We start from the raw sequence: 22645 nt of genomic DNA, 5'->3' as shown, positions 1-22645 counted from the left end.
ATATTTGTTTCATCAATGGAAATGGCTGTGGAATGAAAGTTTTAATAGTTGATTTCTGATTGCATAACTGTTATCAATTAGTGCCCCACTTTAAAAATAATGAATATGACGCACGCTTTTTGATACGCACGACCTGCTTAATATTGAATTTTAAATCGCCCTCAAATATGCACGATTTCACAATATTCTTTTCAAGATTAAATCCTAAACCACTATTTGGGACGCTTATAAATACCAAATCTTATCTTAAAAGTCCATATTACTCCCAATTCTTAATTCTGAAACCTGTGCTTAAGGCTATTGTCAAAAATAAATATTGGTTTTTGATGAGGACAGACTTATATCTCCGGGACCAAAACTTACCAATATTTTTTCCATTTCTCCGCAAGTGTTGAGAGAGTTCCAAACACCCCGTCGGATACTGCATGCCCCTACGACACCTGGAAGTGTCCACGTTAGGCATTAAGAAATAAATTTTATGAGACACAAAATAATACTAACCTACAAGCGAGATTTTTTTTCTAACTTGAATACAATAATAAATAAACATAGCATTATTTCCCCCAATAAATCAGCAAACAATATTTTTAATACAAAGTTACTACTCAGGAGTTAAGGCTCGGGCCCACACTCGGAAAGGTTATTTCATTTTCTTGCCATGACTATTAATCAAGGAATTCTCCGTAAATTTATTCTAATAGCTCTCTTACATATGGTGTTGAGTTCTCAATTTTCTGAACAGATATTTACTGAACGTTATGTTACAGCTGCAAAAGCTCACAATTAATAACAATTCTGAACTCTTACGTTACATTTTACAGTTATTAATATGGTATTTGGTAAATATCTGTTGAAGGGATGTGTAACTTATGCAAGAGAGGTATCGTATTATATTTACAGGGAAAACCCTCAAATGATTTCGATGACAAAAAAAATTGGTGTGTGGGACAGAGCCTTAAGAAATAAAATTAAAGACTAAGGGCGCGGTTACACGGGACCCTGAACTACTTCAGGTGAACATGTTTAAGTAAACACGTTTACAAACGCGAAAGTGTGCGGTTACACGGTAGTTGCTGAAAAGTGTGTTTAGCTCTAAAACCGATTGTCTACTGTCAACGAATGACTGTGTTGTTGATCTCTATTTTTTAATTGCATCCAGAAAACGCGGGATTTTCTCACTTGTTTATACAGCATTATCAGCAGAAATGAAATGTGTTTACATATTGCTCAATATTTTTTTACAAATCGGGAATTCAAACATGCACAGTAAAATTTTTAAACTTATTTTTTATTATTTTCTGAGCGAGAGTACCTATCTCAGTTTTAAGAAAATTAAGGTCAGGATAAATTAAAAAATATGTATAATTATCTGTTGGTTTTTTTGTTGCATTCGGTAAAATATTACTCGAACTTGTGCCAGAAACACTTTCCATCTAGAATTTCTGCAAAAGACTGTTTATATTCTAACCAGCCAATCAGAGGCTAATGTAGAAGATATGTCGATCTGAACTACTTTGCCAACCTGTTTAAGTTAAATGAGAAATGGCCTCGAACGAAACATGTTCAGACTGTGTGTAACCGCACTCAACAGCTGAACATGTTCACCTGAAGTAGTTCAGACTCCCGTGTAACCGCGCCCTTAAGTGATTTGAAAAGCTAATTTCTCAGTCTTGGGCTACATATTCGTACCGTAGAACTAACGTGTGACTGAAGACAAAGATTTAGCTCACGGCAAAACGCGGCCGTGGTAAATAATGAGACGTAACGACCACAAGCGACCACTAATTAGCAGTTTTTAAGTAATGGCTTCTTACCTCTCATCACTACCGGTATGCGTTTGACAGTCAGATGTGGCAAATAAAAAAAAAACACCATTCCCAACTTTTTCAGATAACTGTTTTGAACGAGGACGTTCAAATAAATACCAAAACTGTCAAATACAAAAAACGAATGGTAACTTTAATATCTCTCCACACAAAAAAAATATTAAACTGGTTATTTAAGTCGCTATTAAAAAATAGATTACATTAAAAATAGGCGTATGATAGTTAGAGACCGGGAAAAAATCGCGGATTAATTTCGCGATAGGCTAAAATTCGAACAGTTGTATCCCAATGCTTCTTCTGCTATTGGCTCATGACTCATCTGGAGGGCTCTGGGCCAATGAGAGACACTCAACCAAACCTGTAAAGAATCACAGGGCTTCTACTTAGGGACGTTACAAAAGACAGCAGCCAATGAGTGGGTGACATTTGCCCGAGTTTACGTGGAACTATGGAGTCCATCCTAGCGGTCATTTAAGACACGAATTTTTCCGGTTCCTAATGATAGTGCTAAAAATAGACGGGATTACAGTACTATACAAACTACATCATTAAATGCGGCTACTTCTGATCAAATAAACTGCCAATATTTTATATCGATGTGGACGAGAAACGAAACAGAGGCTAAGCCAAGAACATGAAGACAGCACAACTCCAAGGTCGCTTCGTTGCGGGCAGCGAGAGAAGAAGAGTCATAAACTCTTCTCCGCTCCGACTGACGCGAATGGAAGATAAAGTGTGTTCGAACGTGTGCACACGGTACAGTTGATGTGTACACAGCACAGCTGACGTGTACACAGTGCAGCTGACTGTGAGAAGCACACTTTGCCCTCCTTTATCAGGGAACTACCTGAATTCGTGTTCAACGAACCGAGAAGTTGGTTTCAAGACCACAGTTTAAAACGTTGCGCTGTAAAATATCAACAATTACTTGAACTTCGTGTCAAACCAATTTAAAAACCAACTTTAAGATACAGATATTCTTAACAAATATAACTTAACCCCTAGCTGTAAACAAAGTTATTATACAAATGAAATAAAAAGGGCATGTGTACTTACATACACGCGTTGGAATTTATACTTATATGGCATTACTAAAAAATTAACCTGAAACATTTTTAAACACACTAGGTATATGTAGGTATATTTTTTCTTTTGTTTAAATGAATTAAATCAGGCTGCTAATACTTCATACAAGAAAACAGTAACCTTATTTAACTGGAAAAAAACATTTAAGATTTAACCATTTCATCACGAAAACACGGTATCAAATAATTTTAACGAATAATTTCTTGAGTCTCTATAGTGTGATTAATGCTGCGCTATATCTTACTTTTGGTGTTAACTACAGAATAATCTTCACTTGGATGTCAGCATTCTAACGTATTTTTGAAGTTACCATTATTTATGCTGTTATTAATATGAATGATAGCAAAAAGTATTACAGGATAGTTTAATACCTACATTCTGCGAATGCCCTGGGATGTTCACAAAAACAATACACATATTCGGATGAATCCCGCCAATCCGCCATCATTTCGACATTTCTGCCCCTAAAGAAGGATAACTACCGTTCGCGCATGCGTGCGAGCAGCGGAAAAGCTAAAATTTTCACTCCCAACGCCCCTAAAGATGTAACTCTTCAAAGGTTTGGACATGGCTTTGAATTGATTTCTTTGAGATGTTTAAGTTGGTTAAAATAAATTAATAAGTACTGACGAGACATGTAAAGTATTAAAAAAAAAAAAATCTATTCACAGCACTCGCATAATGTAAAGAAAGATACCAAACAATAAAACCCAACAAATCTTTAGGATTTTGTTTCGTGCACGCTAGGAATAATTAAAAAATATTCTTAATCAAGGGTAAAAAAAAATTCAATAAAGTGTAGTATTTGACATTTATGTGCAGTTAAGATAGACGTACTAAATAACAGCTTCATAAAGTAGGAATCAGGAGAACGGACACAGCATTTGTGAGCCCGAGCTACGGGAAGGAACAGCCCTTGACGTTGCCTCTAGCGGTTATATTAGGTATGACAGACAACTCGAACAGTTGCGAAGTTCTCCCACGTTTGCCCGTTTGCCGATCGCTCGTGAAAAATTAAAAAAAAAAAAAAGTCCAACAGCGCACAGTTAAAAATAAAAAAAAATTACGCCTGAATTTTTTTAAATCAAGATGGCATCTTACGGTTTCTACATCTCACTATTAAAAAAAAAAAAAGAGTGAACAAAATGGACAGAAACTGTCTGACAACGAACCCCTCCAGAAAACATGTAAGACAGGACGAGATTGTTTAAAACCAACACAGGAAAATAAAACGGTGAACCAGGGTGTCTACAAACAACCTGTAATTAAATTATTACCATACTTTCCATGACCAAAATTACAAACTTCTCTGGCATTTTTTTTTATAAATCAATTTACCAACTTCGCAATTTTTTTGAAAGAAAAATAAAACCAGCATCCCTGGCCCCATTCTCTCTTCACTGTTTATTTCAAACAGAACCTTGAATACGCAATTTTATAATGCGTATGACTATGCACATGCATTGTACGCCCTGTTTGAGAGCTTTTTAAAAAATAAAAAATAAAATTCTTGAATCTTACATTTCCATATTTTTCTGCCCAAACAGAATTATTTTTGTTACACTTTACACGTATTTAGTAGTGTCCAGGGGAATTAAAATCAAAAGTCCTGATGAATAGGAAGTGAGGTAGAGTCAGAAACTAAAAATAATTATAAAAAAGGCATTTTGTTTTTGATTTTTAAAGAAATCTCTGGTAAATGATTAACCTTAAAAGAAAACGTTTTTAATAAAAAATGAAAGAACGTTAAAAATCCTATTAATGATTTTTTTTCACTTCTCTCATATCTCCAATATTGTTTTAGATAGTCTCATTTAAATAAATGAGTTGTTTTTTTTTTAGACTTTATCTCAAACCTTTTTCTATAGCAACTGACCTATATATTTGTGAACCGTGCCTCTCGTATGCCAAATGCTGTCACTTGACTTTACAAGACATGTTTCAGCTAGAGTCCACGATGACCCCAGAATTCAACATTTTTGCATATCAGGGTTACTTCTCAAAGAAAAAAAACTGATAGAGTTTGGTCAGACAGACCACAGAACAGACTTAAATGCGTAACATGAAATTTGTTGGGAGCCTCACAGGAGGACAAGATTCACGGATTATTTCTTGAGCGAGTGGACCTTAGGGATGACTGCAACTGCATCTGCTAATCATTGAAGAGTTATGCGGTATTCATTTTGTATCTTTGAACAACTTGATTTCTGACAATCTCGAAGAAGTAGGGATGCCACAGATTAATATAAGATCTCTGCTTAGCTAAATAATCACCTACCATTTCCTGGATCACAACAAATCATGTCTATAGTAACTGGACTAGTAGGGGATGCCACAGTTACCTTTTTCAATGCTATAGTAATTGGCAAGCAATCACTACAGAGCAATGTTGGAAAAATTCTAATCAAGCATTGTCACGAAAAGATCAAGCTCTCCCTCTGTCAAATATTAGCTACACTATTACTTTCAATTGTAATAGCTCATTTATTGATCATTTGTTCATTTTCCAGAGGATAACGATAAGTGAAGAAAAATAGGATGACTTGATCATGTATTTGCAGTATGAGTTGGCTCCATTTCATTTAGCTCTCTTTGACAAAGCTGGGATACGCAAAATCAAGAAAAGCAATCCTGTACATGTTTTAGGTGACCAGGGAGAATTTGGACTTGGAGAACGCTGACTTTGTTTTAAATGGTAGATTCTTACTACACAGTCATATAGCCCACAAGTGGTACTGATTAATCTATTTGCCCAAAATATGTAAATTACATTATCATTTCCTATTCATTATGACTGTTGATGTGACATTCCGTGCAGACCACTGAACAATTGTAACACAAAATCATAAACATCGGATTGAATTTGAGCACATAATATACTTTGACTGGGCTATAAGTCTATAACACCTCGTGTTTAAATGAGTACCTACTTTTTAGAATCCCAATATAAGTGTCTTCCATGTTAATTTTTTTTGGATACATAATAAAATATTTTTGAATTTAAATTGTTCATAACTTAGGTAATAACGGTAGAATTCAATACATTTCAAACAGTTTTATCTACATAAAAAAACAGTACTGAGGTGGTTGTGTGGACCAATTTTTACCACGTTTTTGTTTTTATTTTTGTATAAAACTAAAGTTCGAACTTATGTTTTTCTTACACTAATCCACTTACAAAATATGTTCTCTGGTAAATAAACGCAAAATTTTTCACATGACCTTTTTTTTTTTACCGCGATTATTAAGCTACTAACATCTTAATAATGTAAAGTAATAAACAAAAAAATACTAATGCAGCTGCAGTCTATCTACTCACAAATAATTAATTGTTTAGTTATTTCTTAAGCACATTTTGCAATCGATCTTAAAATTTTTGTTGAAACGCTTGCCAAACAAATGCATTTTATGTGAAACAGACGACGTGTGTAATACTTGGCTAAAACTTTGCGTTTATTAAAATTTACATCGAAAATTAACTAGCGTTCACTCGGTTTTAGTCAAAATGATTAAATTAAAAAGATGTGGTTGTTGTTATCCAATTAGTTTTTTTAAGTAATTAAAACGTGGATATTTTAAATATACAAGAAAATAATTCTTTACTAATTTATATTAAATTATTAGGACTTATCTCGCATACTCGCGTCAACTTTTTTTTTTACACAGTATCTAACTGATAAATAATGTGAAACAAAATTGGCAAGTTATAATTCACAACTTCCTTGACCTTATTTTTAACTGGAAAACGGAACATTGATGTGCCTCGTGAACTGATCCTCGTATTCCGACCAACCGTGTACGCACATTTCTTACCCTTCAGAATGTTTGACATTATAAAATTATCAATGCGAAATAAAGTTAAAATATGTAGGTATTTAACTTTTAAATTAAATAATATTTTAAACTCAACACTGACTGTAGGCCTGATACAAAGTTCTTAGGAGCTAATTTCCACGTTACCTGGGTACACAATCCCTCCATACAGTGAGTGATCCCAGTGACTGCCTTCTCCCGAAGTTTCATGGCTCTCAAATGCAGTAGTGATGGGTCGTTCGTGAACGATTCGTTCAAAAATAACGAATCTTTGAGAGAAAGAAATCTTGCGATTCGTTCGCGATGTAAAGAACAGGCTCTTTGAGAGCCGGTACCTTGAAAGATTCGGAAGAACGAAAACGCGGAGAGAACGAGAGAACGAGATGGCCACGCGCCCGGTCTGATTCGTTCGTAAAATGATTCATGACGTCAGGAGTCTGAAGAATTAGTAATCACAGCGTGCGCATGTTCACAAGAGCAAACGATAACTGATCAAATAAAATAGGGTAACATGAAAAGTATCTATACCTGAAAATGTCAACTGTTAAGTAGTGGTTTAAAATTGCTTTTTCACATTCACATACACAAATTTGGAAATAAAAAACTAAAAAAAAAAAAAAAAAAATAACGTTATGAATTAAAAAATAACAGGGAAATTAACTACAAATGTTCACACTTACCATTTTTGGGTTAATTAATGTACTTCATTTGTTTCTCTTCATACTGAATCGCAGTAGTATTAAATTTTTGTATTTTTTCTCTAAATGTGTTGGTCTACATGTAAACACTTTACTGTCACTAGAGTGTAAATAGCCTATATATTAATATTTGTAACTTAAAAAGTAATAAAATATAAATAATCTTGTTTCATATACGCAACTGTGATTCACTGGCTACGGAAAGCAATGTTCAAATTCAAATACAAAAATACGTACGTAATACTCTAAAGGATAAACGAGTTATGACACCTGATAAAAGAGCCAGATCCCATACACAGAAAAGAACGAATTGACCGAGATGAACGAATCATCTCACGGAACTGATCCAAAAGAACAGATTCGGTCAAAAGATCCGTTCTGCCCATCACTAAAATGCAGTGGTAAGGAATACTTATCGTCAAGGTCGCCGAACGGTGCTGATACCAGCTTCCCGTATATGGGAGGGTGACTGGCTGGTTAACCTAGTACGCCCTAAGACCGCTAGGGGCGTGCGCTGTCGATCGCTGCGACGGAGCTTCCTACTACAACAATAATTCTGCGAAACCGGCCAGAAAATCTAACCTGGGCTCGCGACTTCTATTAATTATATATATTCAATGCCAAGTGAGACTTCCTCTGATTGTCCCCGGCCCGTGCAGCTGCGAGGCAGGCGGGACCAGTGATGCCAACTCCTGCAGAGTGTTCCCCCTAGGACAAACTTCAAATTCCCCTAGATTTCGATTAAAAACCCCCAAAGTTTTCATTGCACACCCTGTTTGAAAGCTTAAAAAAATATATATATTCTCTTGAATCTTAAATTTTCTTATTTTTCTGCCCAAACAGAGCATAATAATTTTGAAAAATAACATTCAGTATCTACAAATTTATATGTACGAATTTAATTTACAAACCTTGAAGTTCTGTATCGGTCTCCCAACATTTCGTATATTTTTTCTGATAATTTTGTTTTATTCTGGAAAATATTTGAACACGAATAATTAATTATAGTTTTTTTTTTTTTTTTTTAAATTCCTTGGCACCACAGAAAGAACATAAACTACTTACTTTGCAATCCAATAAAACTCGCGTAGACAACAAACCAACGGACACACCTGACAACTGACAACGTAAAAAACGTTGAGCGGTAAAAAAAAGTAAAAAACGGAATTCTCTTGACCAGCAAGTTGTTGTTGGTCGTAGTGCGAAAAATTCAGCCACCAGCGCCACTTGTGTTGGCTGTTCTTTTTTTTTTTTTTCCACTTTGTTTTCAAGATATACACTTTTAAATTTCACGCCTTCAAAAAAATTTCTTAAATAATGTACCCGCTAAAAAAAAAATCCCCCCAATTACATGTTGGAGGGAAAACCCCTCAAGTTGGCATCCGTGGGCGGGGCCGACAATAGCCGTGTCGCCGGCGGAAGACCAGATAGCCCCCGCAGCTGTGTCAGCAGCTGATAAGGCTCTCTCGGCTCTACTAACGCGCGGCAAGACGGGAGGGCCTGCCTACCAGAGAGCCGATACCACAGCCAGACAGGGTGTCCACAGTTAGTAATGTCCTACTAGATCTAGTACTTTTTTCCTTTAATATAATAATATTACACAGGGCCGGATTTAGGGGGCGGGCAACCGGTGCGAAAGCCCCGGGGCCTCCACAAACGGAGGGCCCCCACAATACAGACTTCGGAAAAAAAAAATCTTTCAAATTCCGACAAGTAAACACTAGTAAACATCTTTTCCTTTGACATAATTCTTGTCTCCGATTATATGTATGTATGTATGTTTTTTTTTTAATACTAAGAGAATCTACTTGATTTCACAATAAATTATTTATTGGAAAACTCGACTGAAAAAAAATTGTTCATTTTATTTTGGAAAATAATTTGGGGCCAGGGGGCCTCCGCTCCTCTGTTGCCCCGAGGCCTCCAGACCTCTAAATCTGGCCCTGATATTACAGTAACTCCAATATGTTTTATTATTAAGCGTAATTATTTTTAAAAACTATGGAATGCATGTGCGTGTGGTGTGTGATATTTCAGTTAAGAGCATTGCAATTTCATTATAACTTCCTAAATTGTTAAAACCATAACAAATTATAATTTAGTACTTTTTTTTTTTCAATTCTAGTACTTTTTTCTCGCCTAAGTTGGTACGAAATATTTTTTTCCGTGTGGACACCCTGCCGCCAGGTCTCCCCCTGCTCCAACTGTGCTGGTGAGGCTCGCCGGTGCTTCTAGCGCGGCGTCTCCTCTGGACTGGCGCGCAGTCTTCTCCCAGTGCATATGAGCGGCGACCGTAACATTATATGGCGGAGAAACGAAGATAAAGGTGTAATGCAAGTCCCTTGAATGATTTCAAGAATCTGTACCCGTTGTTTTACGCCTAAAAATTACTCTGAAAACATGCGTTTTAGCCATTTCTAACTCTTCTAAAAATTACAGTTTAAAAACTTAATCCGAAATCAAAAGTACTTTTTCGGCCCTCAGCGAACTCTTAAATGCTTTTCGTAAGCAGACCACACTCGGATATCCTGAGTAGTTTTGGAAATCGCGTTGTTTTTCCTGAAGCTCTGCGCACCGGGTAGTCGGAGAGAGTGCGGGGTCAAGACAACAGGCGCGGTGGTAGGAGACAGCACGCAACCAGCACGGCGTGGCTGCAATGCAGGTCTACCTCTCAGGGGCTTCACGCAGTGTTATGTACACACCTCGCCAGACTCCCGTCTACACAGGCCAACTCCCACGTCACAATCAAGCTTACCTTACCACACGCTACAATACACACTTCCAACACTTAAAATAATAACGAAATATTATATTATTATAAATGTGAATTCGAGAAATTCATCCTCTTTTTTTAACAAGCGAAAATAAAAATGTTAATTATTGCTGTTAATTATTTAATGATATTACCTACTCTCCCTATAATCAAAGATTATTTCAGAAATACTGAATTAAATACGTTTAAAAATACACCGTTTAGCAGTATTATTCAAACGATCATAATTACCAATTACTGCGGGGATGGATTATCACATTAAGCTTGCACCCTGAAGTAAAGAGCGCGTTAGTAAGAATGTATTCTTCGACATATCTCTTCTCTTTTAAAAAAAAAATCTATTTATACGTTTTTACATATTCACATTCAATTGTTTGGGTGAAACATATTTATTCCAAATAAAAGACGCCAGGAAAAATCTAGGTATGGTTTTAAGTGGATGATCAATATGATCTGGTGCTTCAACCCGCAATGGTTTTTACAGTCGGTGCACCGTTTAAGAGTGAGGCACTCGATGGGGGTGGGAGGAGAGAGAGAATAAGTAGTCACTGCCTTGTTGGGACACAGCCCTAACCTAACTCGCAGGCCGTATTCCAGAACGTGTCCAAACCGAATCCCATTGAGGAAACAAAATCGGCAACCGTCCCAATAAACGACGCCCTGAGAGAGGCTAGAAACAGTTGCGCATCGAGCAACGCGCACGCTACTTGGCGCGTGTCTACACAACGTTTCTTTATTTACGTTCACATGAAAGTAACGGAAGACAAAAAAAAATCAGCGGGTCTGGTTTACACCTGATCAATAATCATTTTTTTTAATGCTAATCAACATTTGGTAATGCCGTTTGTGTAACTGAAAAATATTTCACAGCATAGACATTAATTTAATTATTTAAATATCCTCATATCATTTATACTGTTGATATGTTTTATTCTTATATTAAGTAAAAACTAACGGCCATAGACCTACATTATGTGAAATTATCATGCCAATGGACCGAGATGTAGTACAAGTTACTATAGTAATTACTCAAAAAATATTTAATATATTTTACACAAATTGTAGTGTTCATGATGCAACAACATATTTTACAAAAATGAATAAAAAAATCATCTCTGTGATGATTCTTCTACTAACCATACTCTTACTTCTGTGTACCTTGATTGCACTTTACCACTCTGCTACGGAGACAGGACTAAAATGCGGAAGAAACTATTAGTATTCAAGGCTGTTATTCAGATTTTTTTTTCAATGACCTTTTATAAGTTACAATTATTTATTGTTATGACCATTAAAGTGTACAAAATGTATTCCAGGATAGTTCTGCTATCATAGATTATCATTTGGCAAAGTGAGCTCTGCGGATGCGCAGAAGTTTGGGCAACAGATAGGTTACGGAGAGGACACAAAAATCCGTTCCTTAAAATTAAGGGAATGACCGTGTCCTTATTCAAATGTTTGGGAGCGGTAAATTGCATTACGGATAACGTTAGGGAACAGGTGATCATAACCCTTCTATTTGTGTCTTGGAATACTTGCCTTGGACTTTTGACGTGAATACGTCTTTAAAATTGCTTCCATAGTGGGAGGCAATTAAAAAAAAAAACGAACGATGACAAAATCGGGGGATACCGTTTCGTGTTGCAGCTACATATATCTATCATCTGAATCCAAAATTTAATTACACCACTGGATAGCTAAAGGATCAAAGAAATTCGTTACGCCAAAGTGAGGACTCTATGACGCATCGCGCGCGGTGGAGGAGGGGGAAGCGCCGCCATTTTTGCTGTGTTTCCGAGAATTCCATTTAGTAGAACTTTTGACTCGGAGAAGCTAACGACGTTCCGTTTTGAGTTTCGATCGTCAGCTCTCGTCAAAATCTATCGATTGCATATATAACACATTAGTGAATTTATAGTGTTAAAATAAAAAAAATAGTTTATTTTTTATTTTTTTTTTGTATAGAAAATATTACCTGTTACGTAGACGTATTCAAGTACAACACACGGCCGTGTCCATGACACAGCCACGCCCCGTTTCTGTTAGCCGGAGCAATCGCTAAACGCGAGGTGTTCGGACTTATCGTTTCCCGGAGCGCCGCGGTAGGTAATTGGTCCGCCAGGGTGACGGGAGTCGCCCGCCCGGCCAACCCAGTTACGCGACAGTATCGACTGGGCGGGCGGGCGCGCGCAAAGGCGCCGACCGTTAGCCGCGGGAAACCGTTACAAGCTCCTGCATCAGTTTCGACACGCGAGCGTCTGGCGGCGGCTGCGGCGGGGAACAGCAGTTGTAACGGCGCGCGTATTGACCTCGACGCATCTCGTTAGCCGGCCGCTCGAAATTGTAAATGAACGAGGGCCGTGGTAGGCCCCCCCACCGCTGTTCTACAACTCGGGAGAGCCCCAGCTCTCGTCGCCAGCTATCGCTCGCCAACGGAAATCGCTGCTCAACCCTCTTCGCATCACAATGCATCTCAGGGGCTCGGGTCCCGCTATTCACACTCTCCTGGGTTCGACACGTGCCAAGAGGTCTCGTGCCCTTCTTGACTACAGAGCGCCGACTTAAGGGGCCCGCCTCGTCAGGGGTGTGTGTGTGTTAGTGAGGCGGGATGATAAGCGCGACGCTCGCTGGTGCTTCCAGCGCGGTATAGCCTCTAAGCGCAAGTCTCTGAACTGGCGCGCATTCGTCTCGTCGTCACAGGATAACTGTGAAATTTGAGCGGTGACCGTAACATTATATGGCGGAGAAATGAAGATAAAGGTGTTATGCAAGCCCCTTAAGTACTTTCAAGAATCTGTACTGATTGTTTTATGCCTAAAAATTACTCTGGAAACACGCGTTTTAGGCATTTTAACGCGTCTAAAAATACAGTTAAAAAACTTAATCAGAAATTAAAAGTACTTTTCGGTCCTCAGCGAACTCTTAAATGCTATTCGTAAATAGGCCCCACTCGGATATCTTGAGTAGTTTTGAAATGAATTAACATTCGAAGCTGCGAGAACAATGGCGTTCTAGTTACGCCAAATTCTTGCGATGGGGCGCGCTGCTAGACGGAGAAGCGGCATCTGTACGCCGAGGGAAGGCAATAGGAGGCTGTCCTCCCAGTGCGGCTCCATAACTATGTGCAAAAAAAATTTAGGGGGGGGTTTAAGAGCAAAAGTCTCTCCCGAAGATATATTCATGGTCACTTAAATACAAATACATTTGTTGAACGTGTATTCCATAAAAAGTTGTATGGATGCAGAAATAACGTTCAGTACTTTGTGATTATTCCGAAGCCAATATCGGAATTTTTTTAAGTTTTTTTTTTGCAAATGCATTTTATAACAACCCCCCCCCCCCCCCTCGAGGAGACGGCATGGAGCCGCTCCTGATCTTCCTGCACCCAATTTCCTTCTCACCCGACTGCCTCGTACACTCGGTAAAATAACATACTTTTTTTTTGGTAAGACACAAATGAGTAAAAAAATTGGTTGTCTGTAAAGTCGGTTTACGGACGATAGTTTAACGTGACAACGTCATAACAAAACATTTATGAAATGATTGCATACTTTATGAATAAAATTGAATAATTTTTATTTTAATAATAAAAGAATAAATACTAGTAATCAGATTTTTAAAATGCAAGAATAATTAATTTGTATTGCCGAAATTGTTGTTGTAATAAGCAATGAAAACCACATTAACTTTTCACTTCCCTTTATAAACAGTCGAGTGGAAGAGAGAGAGATGCGGCGCAAACGTACAATGAGCGTAACGAGACACAGCGTAACGGGACACTTTTTCGTGCGTGCAGCCGGCGTTCTTCGATTTATTAGACATTGTCACGTCAAAAATATACTTTAATGAATTTTGGCGTAGTAAACTCATCATCAAAACCGAAGTTTTATATCATTTTTTAAAAAAAGAGTATTCAAAGGATAAAAATGAAAACATTATAGCCAACATATTAGTTCTGTGCGTGTTACTGTTTCTTCAAACAATTCTGCCATTTGAAACACGCCAAGTCTCTGAACTAAATATGAAATTCATAGCAGACAGCGCTATCTATGCGGGAAATGCAGGGACTGTCTCAACAGCACTCTCTACGCTGCTGGTTGAACAAAGAGGAACGCGAGCGCGCTGGTAGCAAATATAAAATTCAAGGCATTCACAGCTTACTGTATAGGATACCTATACCTATTATCTGAAACCAGCGCACGCATGCATACACACACGCACACACACACACTCTCTCTCATTCTTGCGTTCATATATATCTCTCGGGTCATTTTTTTTTGTCCGCGGGACGAATCATCGCACAAAGAGGAGTGCCAAAACCAGCCCCGCAACGTATGTAGCATAGTGCTCTCTTTATATCTCTTTGGCCAAGTACCTGTTCTATGTCATTTTGGCGTCAGAAACGTTTCACGAAAAAAAAAAAACGCTGAATTAAAGTTCGGCCTTTAAATTTTACTCTCATCGCGCCAAAAGAAGTTTCACTTCAAAAACCAGCGAAGCAGCAAAAAAAAAAAAAAAAAACAGTAAAATAATACATTTTCATAAAAAAAATTAACAGCATACAAATCGCGTTATTGGAGTATAATAGTTTCCGTTAGCCCATTAGATTTTATTAGATACTCGATACCGCCTCTAACAGCATGGCTCCGAACTGGGACGGAACGCACGCAGTCTTCTCGTCGGTGCATGGGGCAACCATGATAAATCCGTAAAGTCCCTCGGGTGCTTTCGAGTACCGGGGAGTTTCGAGTCCTAGAAATTATTAATTGAAACACACGGGTGTTTAGTGTCATTTTCCGATGTTCTGAAAAATACAGTTTTTTTTTAAAAAACTGAGATACGCAGACGAGACTTTTAAAAAATACATTTACATAGGTACATGATTACTACCTCATACTGCCAGAAGTTATAGCACGCGTTCATGACAAACCAAACTACAATAAAATCGTGGAATAACCAACATCATGTCAGTGTGTGACAGGGGCAGAGCTCCTTCCTGCCTTGTGACTTGCAGAACCCGGGTTCGCGCCCTCGACTCCGGAGAACCAGATGTGCCCGCCGGAGCCCGGGCGATGCGCGTCATGGCGGCCACACTTGGGTATCGACCTGCCTGCCCCCAAGACTGCTGACAGTCCGTGACCACATCCAGGGGTTGTGGAGCGGAGGGTTGGGGGGGGGGGGCTATTCTTGGGCCGGCGCCTGTCCGCCAGACGAGCCCCGCGCCGCTTGCCACCGATCACTTGTCTCGAGACACACGCCTCCGTCCCGATATCAAACACACAGCCTCATCAACCTTCAAGGCCCCCCGCCTCGTCAGGGGTGTGTGTGTGCTGGTGCTTCGAACGCGGTGTCTCCTCTGGACCGGCGCGCAGTCTTCTCCCAGTGCATATGAGCGGCGACCGTGACATTACACGGCAAATAAATGAAGATAAAGGTGTTAATGCAAGTCCCTTAAGTGCTTTCAAGAATCTGCACCGGTTGTTTTACACCTAAACAATTACTCTGAAAACACGCCTTTTAGCCATTTCTAACTCTTATAAAATTAACAGTTTAAAAACTTAATATCCGAGATCAAAAGTACTTTTCAGGCCCTCAGCGAACTCTTAAAAACGCTTTTCGTAAGCAGACCCTCACTCGCGGATATCTTGAGTAGTTTCTTTCAAATCGCGTTGTTTTTCCTGAAGCTCTGCGCACCGTGTGTGTGCCCGGGTAGGCGGAGCCCTTAATAAAGATCGCAGGCTTCCACGGCCATTGGCTTCTGGGTGAAGGTCCGTGGCAGGCAATTGTCTTGCGATACCTGACACGGCCTACACCCAGAACCCAAGAAAATGGTTATCAACCACACACGTAGTAAAAAAAAAAAAGGGGGGGGGGGTTGTCTGTAAAATCGGTTTACGGACTATAATTTTACGTGATAACGTCATAAGAAAACATTTATGAAAATTTGCATACTTTTTTAATTTTCAAATATTATTTACAGTTTTTGAAAATTTAATTTAAATAATTTGTTTAAATATAATCACGAACAATTAGTTATAGAAATAAACTGAAATCAAAAATCAATGTCAATAAATTGTTAATTTGAACTGACGAAATCGAACAAATAAATCAATTTTTTTTTAAATTGCTGCTTTTAAAAAGCCCGCCTTAACCTGTTTGATATAGAAGATTTTCTCGCACGGTGGTTGGCCGGTTCTTGCACGCTCGGCTCAGGCGGAACACGTGACAATGAGTCATGCTTTTTTCGTGCGTGCGGCCGGCGTTCGTCGATTTATAAGACGTTATCACGTCAAAAAAAAAAGGCCTCGTATATCTTGGCTTGTGGGGTTGGGACGTTTCGGCACTACTTGTCGGAGCTGTCTTCAGGCACACCGCCACTTGGACGCGGCCTCGACCCAGGAGCCAATAGGGTGAGTGCAGAGATGACGTAAAGCAGCGGTGATAGCGCGACGCCATGCGGGTACCCCCTCCACCCCCTCCCCCACCACACACACACACTCCACACTCCCTCTCACACACACACTCCACACTCCCTCTCACACACACACTAACGATACGAGTCCGTCTCACGTTTACACTGCAGTACAGGGGAAGCCTTCTTTTCACAGACGAGAGAGCCAAACGCCCGATCGTGCATCTTCGGGTTTTTTTTTTGTTCATTGTAAATAAATATGGCGGTGTTGATAAAAGGATACTAATGGTCAATTAGGTTAGGTTAGCTACATTATAAATACTTCAAAACATTGTGGACGGTTGATTTGGTTAGGATAGCTACATTAAAGATACGGGAAAAAAAAGCATGAACTTCGGGGAACTTCGGGTTTTGGCTCTCTCGTCTGTGAAAAGAAGGCTTACCGCAGTACATGACCAATGTCAACCTCTGTTGCCAGATTGACACTGCCCAGATTGTTAACATTAAAATTCTTATTGTATATGCTAGCGATAATTATTATAAGTTATAGTATATATGTAATTTCGCTATTGGTTGATTTCTCCAAGACCACACAATTTGTCTTTTAATGGTATTATTCGGGTTGTATAAAATCTTAAGAAAAAAATTATCCATTCCAAAAATCAATTTTTTTTTCGCTTGAGAAAATATTTGTAGCAGACGGTAAATATAAACAAGGTTTTCCATTAATGATGTTCTATTGTCAAAAAAGGCCAAAAAAATTATACTAACGACATAAAAATGATTTGAAAAAGGGTAATAATTGAATATCAGATCATGCTATTAATAAAATACAATAAGAAAATGAATTTCCAAAATACTCATTCCAAATTTTTTCTTTCAAAAATATAATTAAAGTACATTAAAAATTGTTATTAAGTTGTGCTGTTTGTACGTATATGGCTACAGAGCTAATGACGTCTTGACAATGGATTCCCTGCCCTTGACGGGCGAACGCAGAGAGCGACACGTGGACCGCTCGGGACTGCGTGTAGAGCCAGTAGAGCCAGGGTAGCCTCAGGGGTAGAACTAGTAGAGCCAGGGTAGCCTCAAGGGCAGAACTAAGAGGGTAAGGGTAGCCCCAGGGGTAGAGCTAAGAGGGTCAGGGTAGCCCCATGGGAAGAACTAAGAGGGTCAGGGTAGCCCCAGGGGTAGAGCTAAGAGGGTCAGGGTAGCCCCATGGGAAGAACTAAGAGGGTCAGGGTAGCCCCAGGGGTAGAGCTAAGAGGTTAAGGGTAGCCCCAGGGGTAGAGCCAGTAGGGTCAGGGTAGCCGCAGGGGTAGAATTAGTAGAGCCAGGGTAGCCTCAAGGGCAGAGATACAATGGTAAGGGTAGCCCCAGGGGTAGAGCTAAGAGGGTCAGGGTAGCCTCAAGGGCAGAGCTACAAGGGTTAAGGGTAGTCCCAAGGGCAGAACTAAGAGGGTAAGGGTAGCCTCAGGGGTAGAAATAGTAGAGCCAGGGTAGAGTGACAATGTTAAGATAATTATAGCAGTGTAACTACACAAGGTTACGGAGAGATAATGAGATTGCAGTAATCCTTAGTGGACTACTGTAACATATTTCTTCCCCGTTATAGCCCGACATGTCCCATCAATTTTTAACGAAATCATTAAACAATCGAACGGTATTGAAACCATTAAATAATTTTAAACTATAACATGTTCAGTTTTCTATTATCAAGCGACGTCAATTCTAAACTTACTATAATATGTAAACGTTGGAGTTCTAAAAGTTTACTATTCCCTGATCATTGAAAGTGACAATCGATAATTTTCTTTTAAGATTCAGTCATAAAAACAGACTCATAAACAAATCACATGAAGGGTCACACTGGAACCCCTTCCTTCGCAAATCCTGGCTACGGCTTGCCCGCCCACGGGGTAACTACGCCAAATAAAACTGCGTATTTCTAACACTATAAACTGATATTTTTTAGTTAAATAATAACGAATTTATATATTCTTGCAATGGGGGATTCTAATTTATTACAATCTTTCGGACATACGCCATTTCAGTTTCGCACTGACGGTCAAGGAAAAAAATTCAAGAATGCAAAATAAATAATAAATGATAACATAAACCCACAGAGAACAAGTTAAAAAAAAAAAAGCTGATGTAGATCAGATTCTATAACAATAAACCTAAACAGGTATCGTAGACGAAACAACGAAGACAGCACAGCGAACACATTAAAATCTTAAATATCAGAAAGCACAAGAATTTCGCGGAAGACATTCGCCATAATCACTGCGGCACTTCAATCAATTATCTCTGTTTTGCACACCAAGTGGTTTCAAACAGCTTCAAAAATATACATAACCTCACAACTATCAGCCGTAGCCAACTAATCGGACCCTTTCTTCTGGTGTTTAACTTAACCAAAGGTTACCCATCAGTTAATCGGCCGATTACCGTTAACCCTAATTTGAGAAACAGGTAGTTCTGCTAACCAGCGCTTACATTTTAATCGGAAGATAATCGGACGATAACCAGACTTTGTGAAACCGGCCCTCAGTCGTGAGAAATTGACTCGCTGTCACTTAACTGAACATAAGCTCACTTCAGGCGCGGTCGCTGATGGTGCAAATTGCGGATATGGCATTGGATTGGTTAACCCTACTGTCACAGACAAATAAAATTAGGATCTATGTAAATCATAGACACTGGCTAACAAAATAAGACTGCTTTGCTTAATTACATGATGTCGCCGGGGCTGAATCCCGTTTGGCGTGGTGACAAATCCCGGCTGCTCAGATAGGTTGGTAGAGGGGTTCCAAGCCTGAGGGATCTTTCCAATAAAACAGTTAATTAAAAATGGCTGCTGAACTTCGAGGCTCATACAGGTCAGACTGCGCCATCAGAATCTGACGCTATGAACAATAATCTCCACTGAGAAGCATGATAAGTACAAACTGTAAAATAGCACGAAAATATATTTTAAAAAAAACCGTTTTAATGTATGTTTTTTATACATCTGCCTGACCACAGATTATTTTTTATTTGTGTATTTGTTTGCCGTTACCTAAGTTACTTTGAAAAACAAAAAATAATAATTACCCGAAAATGAAAATATATAAACGCGGGTAGGGATGAATAATAAAAGATTTGGTCCATACATATAACACGTTATCAATTCTTGATTATATTTAAAATAATAATGTATCGAATTTTCCAGGTCTACTTTGTGTGAAGCTCTCGAGTGAAGGCGAGATGAATATCTACATTAGCATCTACCGTTTTCTACTCGACGCCACAAGGAAAACGCATCGAACAACACGGGTAATACGTGAAATGGGCGAAACGTGCAGGGTCTTTTTTTTTCCTGCTTTTCCGAGAACGGCTTGACGCGGATAACTTCCCTTTCTAAGTCCCGTTTCCCATACGTTTATTCCGTAAAGATCCGGAATCGGGCACAAAAAAAATAATTGCAGACAACGTGGCGCCGGCAAACTTACCCCGCGACAGGAACGCCTTCGTGACGTAAGCCTTAGCGCAAACACGAGACTCTACCCCCCCCCCCCTCCCTTCCCCAGCCGATCACGGGCCCCGCATGGAACATTAGTCATGCTGACCCCCCGTTATGAGGAGGTACTGGGTTGACTTTGAGCACGCAGAAGGGAGGGGTAAGGTGTGTTGAAGAAGGGGAGGGGGGCCGCAAACAGGGTTCGAGAGGGGTGATTCACCGCGCCCCCCCTCTCCCCCCCCCAACTCACTGGTTTCCGCACGCACGCTGCGACCACCATTACCCCCGGAATGGGAAGTATCGATACCTCGAGGTATCGACACCTTTCCTTAAGGGGGTGCCTCCCATTTCAGGTCATGATTTTATATTTGTATTAATCACTGATCAACTTTTATATTTTTTTAATTGTTTAACTTTCACGATATGAAATATATACACAGCACATAATTTATGCATAATTAGCTGCCAAAGTTACATTTTTAACGTTCTTGGGTTGTACAAATAAAAAAGAATTTAATTTATTGCAGAACTGAAACTTTTTAGGTTTAACTGCAATGCCACTGGCTTCTTCAAGAAATGGTTTGAATTTATTTCAGAAAATATTAATTTATTTTACCTGGCATTTAAAAATTTTCAAATTTGTTACGATTTTGACAGCCACAAAACATGAAATGAGTTTTTGTGATAGAAATGCAAACCATATTATGAAGTAGCCAATGTCATTGCAGTTAAAACTAAAAAGTTTCAGTTCTGCAATAAATTAAATTTTCCTTATTTGTACAACCCAAAAACGATAAAAAAAAAAAAGTAACTTTGGCAGCTAATTATGCAAAAAGTATTCGCTGTACATATTTTTCATTTCGTGAAAGTTAAACAATTAAAAAAGTCTACAAGTATATCTGTAATTACTGTAAATATAAAATATTGACCTGAAATGGGTGGCACCCCCCTTAATACTTAAAAGTTCATGTTTCACGTTAAATAATAAATAACAAGACACGCGATAAATCTGACAATATTTTTGTAATAACTTTCAGTTAAGAACCAGCCAAAAATAAATAAAAAAAGACACGAAATCACAAAACAAATGATCAGTGAAATTTTGATCGATTGGAAAGAACCTAAATATGGAAATAAGAAATAAAAATCACCCTTAACTTTCCATTCTTCCTCTGTACAATAATTTTAAAACAATATATTTTATCTAATTGTTTTGTGTCTCAGGACTACAAAGTTTGAACTCATTTTACTAAGAATATTTTTTAATGGATTATTCAATAAGGTACCTGCCAAAAAGTTCTCATGCGGGAAAAGTATTGATTAAAATGTACCAAGTACAAAAATAACAGTATGGAAAGAAAAATATTCAACACCAAAAAGTATTGATACTTTTGCAATGTCCCTACAATCACGTCGCTATGGTTCAGTGTCTGTTTCCAGTTGGAACCCAGCCACAATCAACAAACATTTTAAGTACAACACAGACACAGTATTATACATAACAGTTGAACTCCATGTTGTTCAACATGACCAGCTACAAGCAACATTGTGATAAGCATTCACAAAAGCCTAATAATTAGTATTCTGTAAAGTTTGCTCTGGGTTTGACTCTTGCTTAATACTATGTTACTGCTAAAACCGTGACAAGTTTTCAGCCAATCAGAAGATCTCAACATTCTACTATGTCATCATTTAATAACTATTCATGTGTTGACTAGTGTATGCCAAATATTATTTTCTTTTGTTTATTATGTTCACATGATGGTGTTGAACTATATAAACATCACTGTCGAATTTCCAAAAGAGAAAATAATTCATTGCTGCAATTAATTTTGCAATTACTGTGCTATTATGCAATTTAATCCCATTAACAAAAAAAAGTTTGCTTATAATTATACACCACCAAACTGTTAAAATAACCAAAATAAACACATTAAAGTAATGGGGTTGAGCTTGTGTTTGTTGCAGCATGCCACCATGCTAGTTTTGTGTTGTGAAAGTGCTTATCGCTATAACTATCTATGTGTTAATACAATATCAATTGTGGCTGAGCCTTTAAAAGGAGGGGGGAGGGGGGAGAGATAGGTAACTAATTATGCAGTTTACAGGCAATAGCAAATTTTAAAATTTTTTATTCCAAAATTTACCTTTTTTAAAGCTAAGTATATAATTAAATTGAATACTTAAGTTAAAAATGACTTGCAAATGTTTACCTTAATTAATTTTTTTTTAAAAAATGACTACAAATGTAATAATACTATTAATAATTATGATTTTATTTAAAAAGACATTTTTTCAATATAAAAAAATTAAGGCCTTGAAAACCAATGAAACCGATATTAAGTCTTTCGGTCCCTAGCCCTCCCCCTTAAATAAAATGCATATTCATTTTTTTTTTCCCCATACTGTGTCAAACTGTAGAAGTACTTGTCTTAATACAAGTGAATGTAAAACTAAATTTGTATTGAATTTTGACCATAACTGGCCAGGTATGATCCTCAAAAGTTACCTAATTAATGTTTACCTGAGTGATAA

At 38.3% G+C, this 22645-nt stretch overlaps 1 protein-coding gene across 7 annotated transcripts in view; it reads right to left on the bottom strand.

Annotated features, from left to right (window-relative positions):
- LOC134537035 (serine/threonine-protein kinase tousled-like 2) overlaps positions 1-22645 on the bottom strand; it is a 148126-nt gene that overhangs the window by 112797 nt on the left and 12684 nt on the right. For 2 of the 7 annotated variants that reach the window (XM_063377235.1, XM_063377239.1), the window contains exon 2: positions 364-440. The exons of the other annotated variants lie outside the window; for them this stretch is intronic. In XM_063377235.1, coding sequence (XP_063233305.1) covers positions 364-427 — 64 coding nt within the window. In that variant the 5' untranslated portion in view covers positions 428-440. The remainder of the gene's footprint in view (positions 1-363; positions 441-22645) is intronic. 7 annotated transcript variants of the gene reach the window in all.

This window comes from Bacillus rossius, chromosome 11 (assembly GCF_032445375.1).
Source record: "Bacillus rossius redtenbacheri isolate Brsri chromosome 11, Brsri_v3, whole genome shotgun sequence".
Lineage (NCBI taxonomy): Eukaryota > Metazoa > Arthropoda > Insecta > Phasmatodea > Bacillidae > Bacillus > Bacillus rossius.
This window is presented reverse-complemented; position numbering and strand designations above follow the sequence as displayed.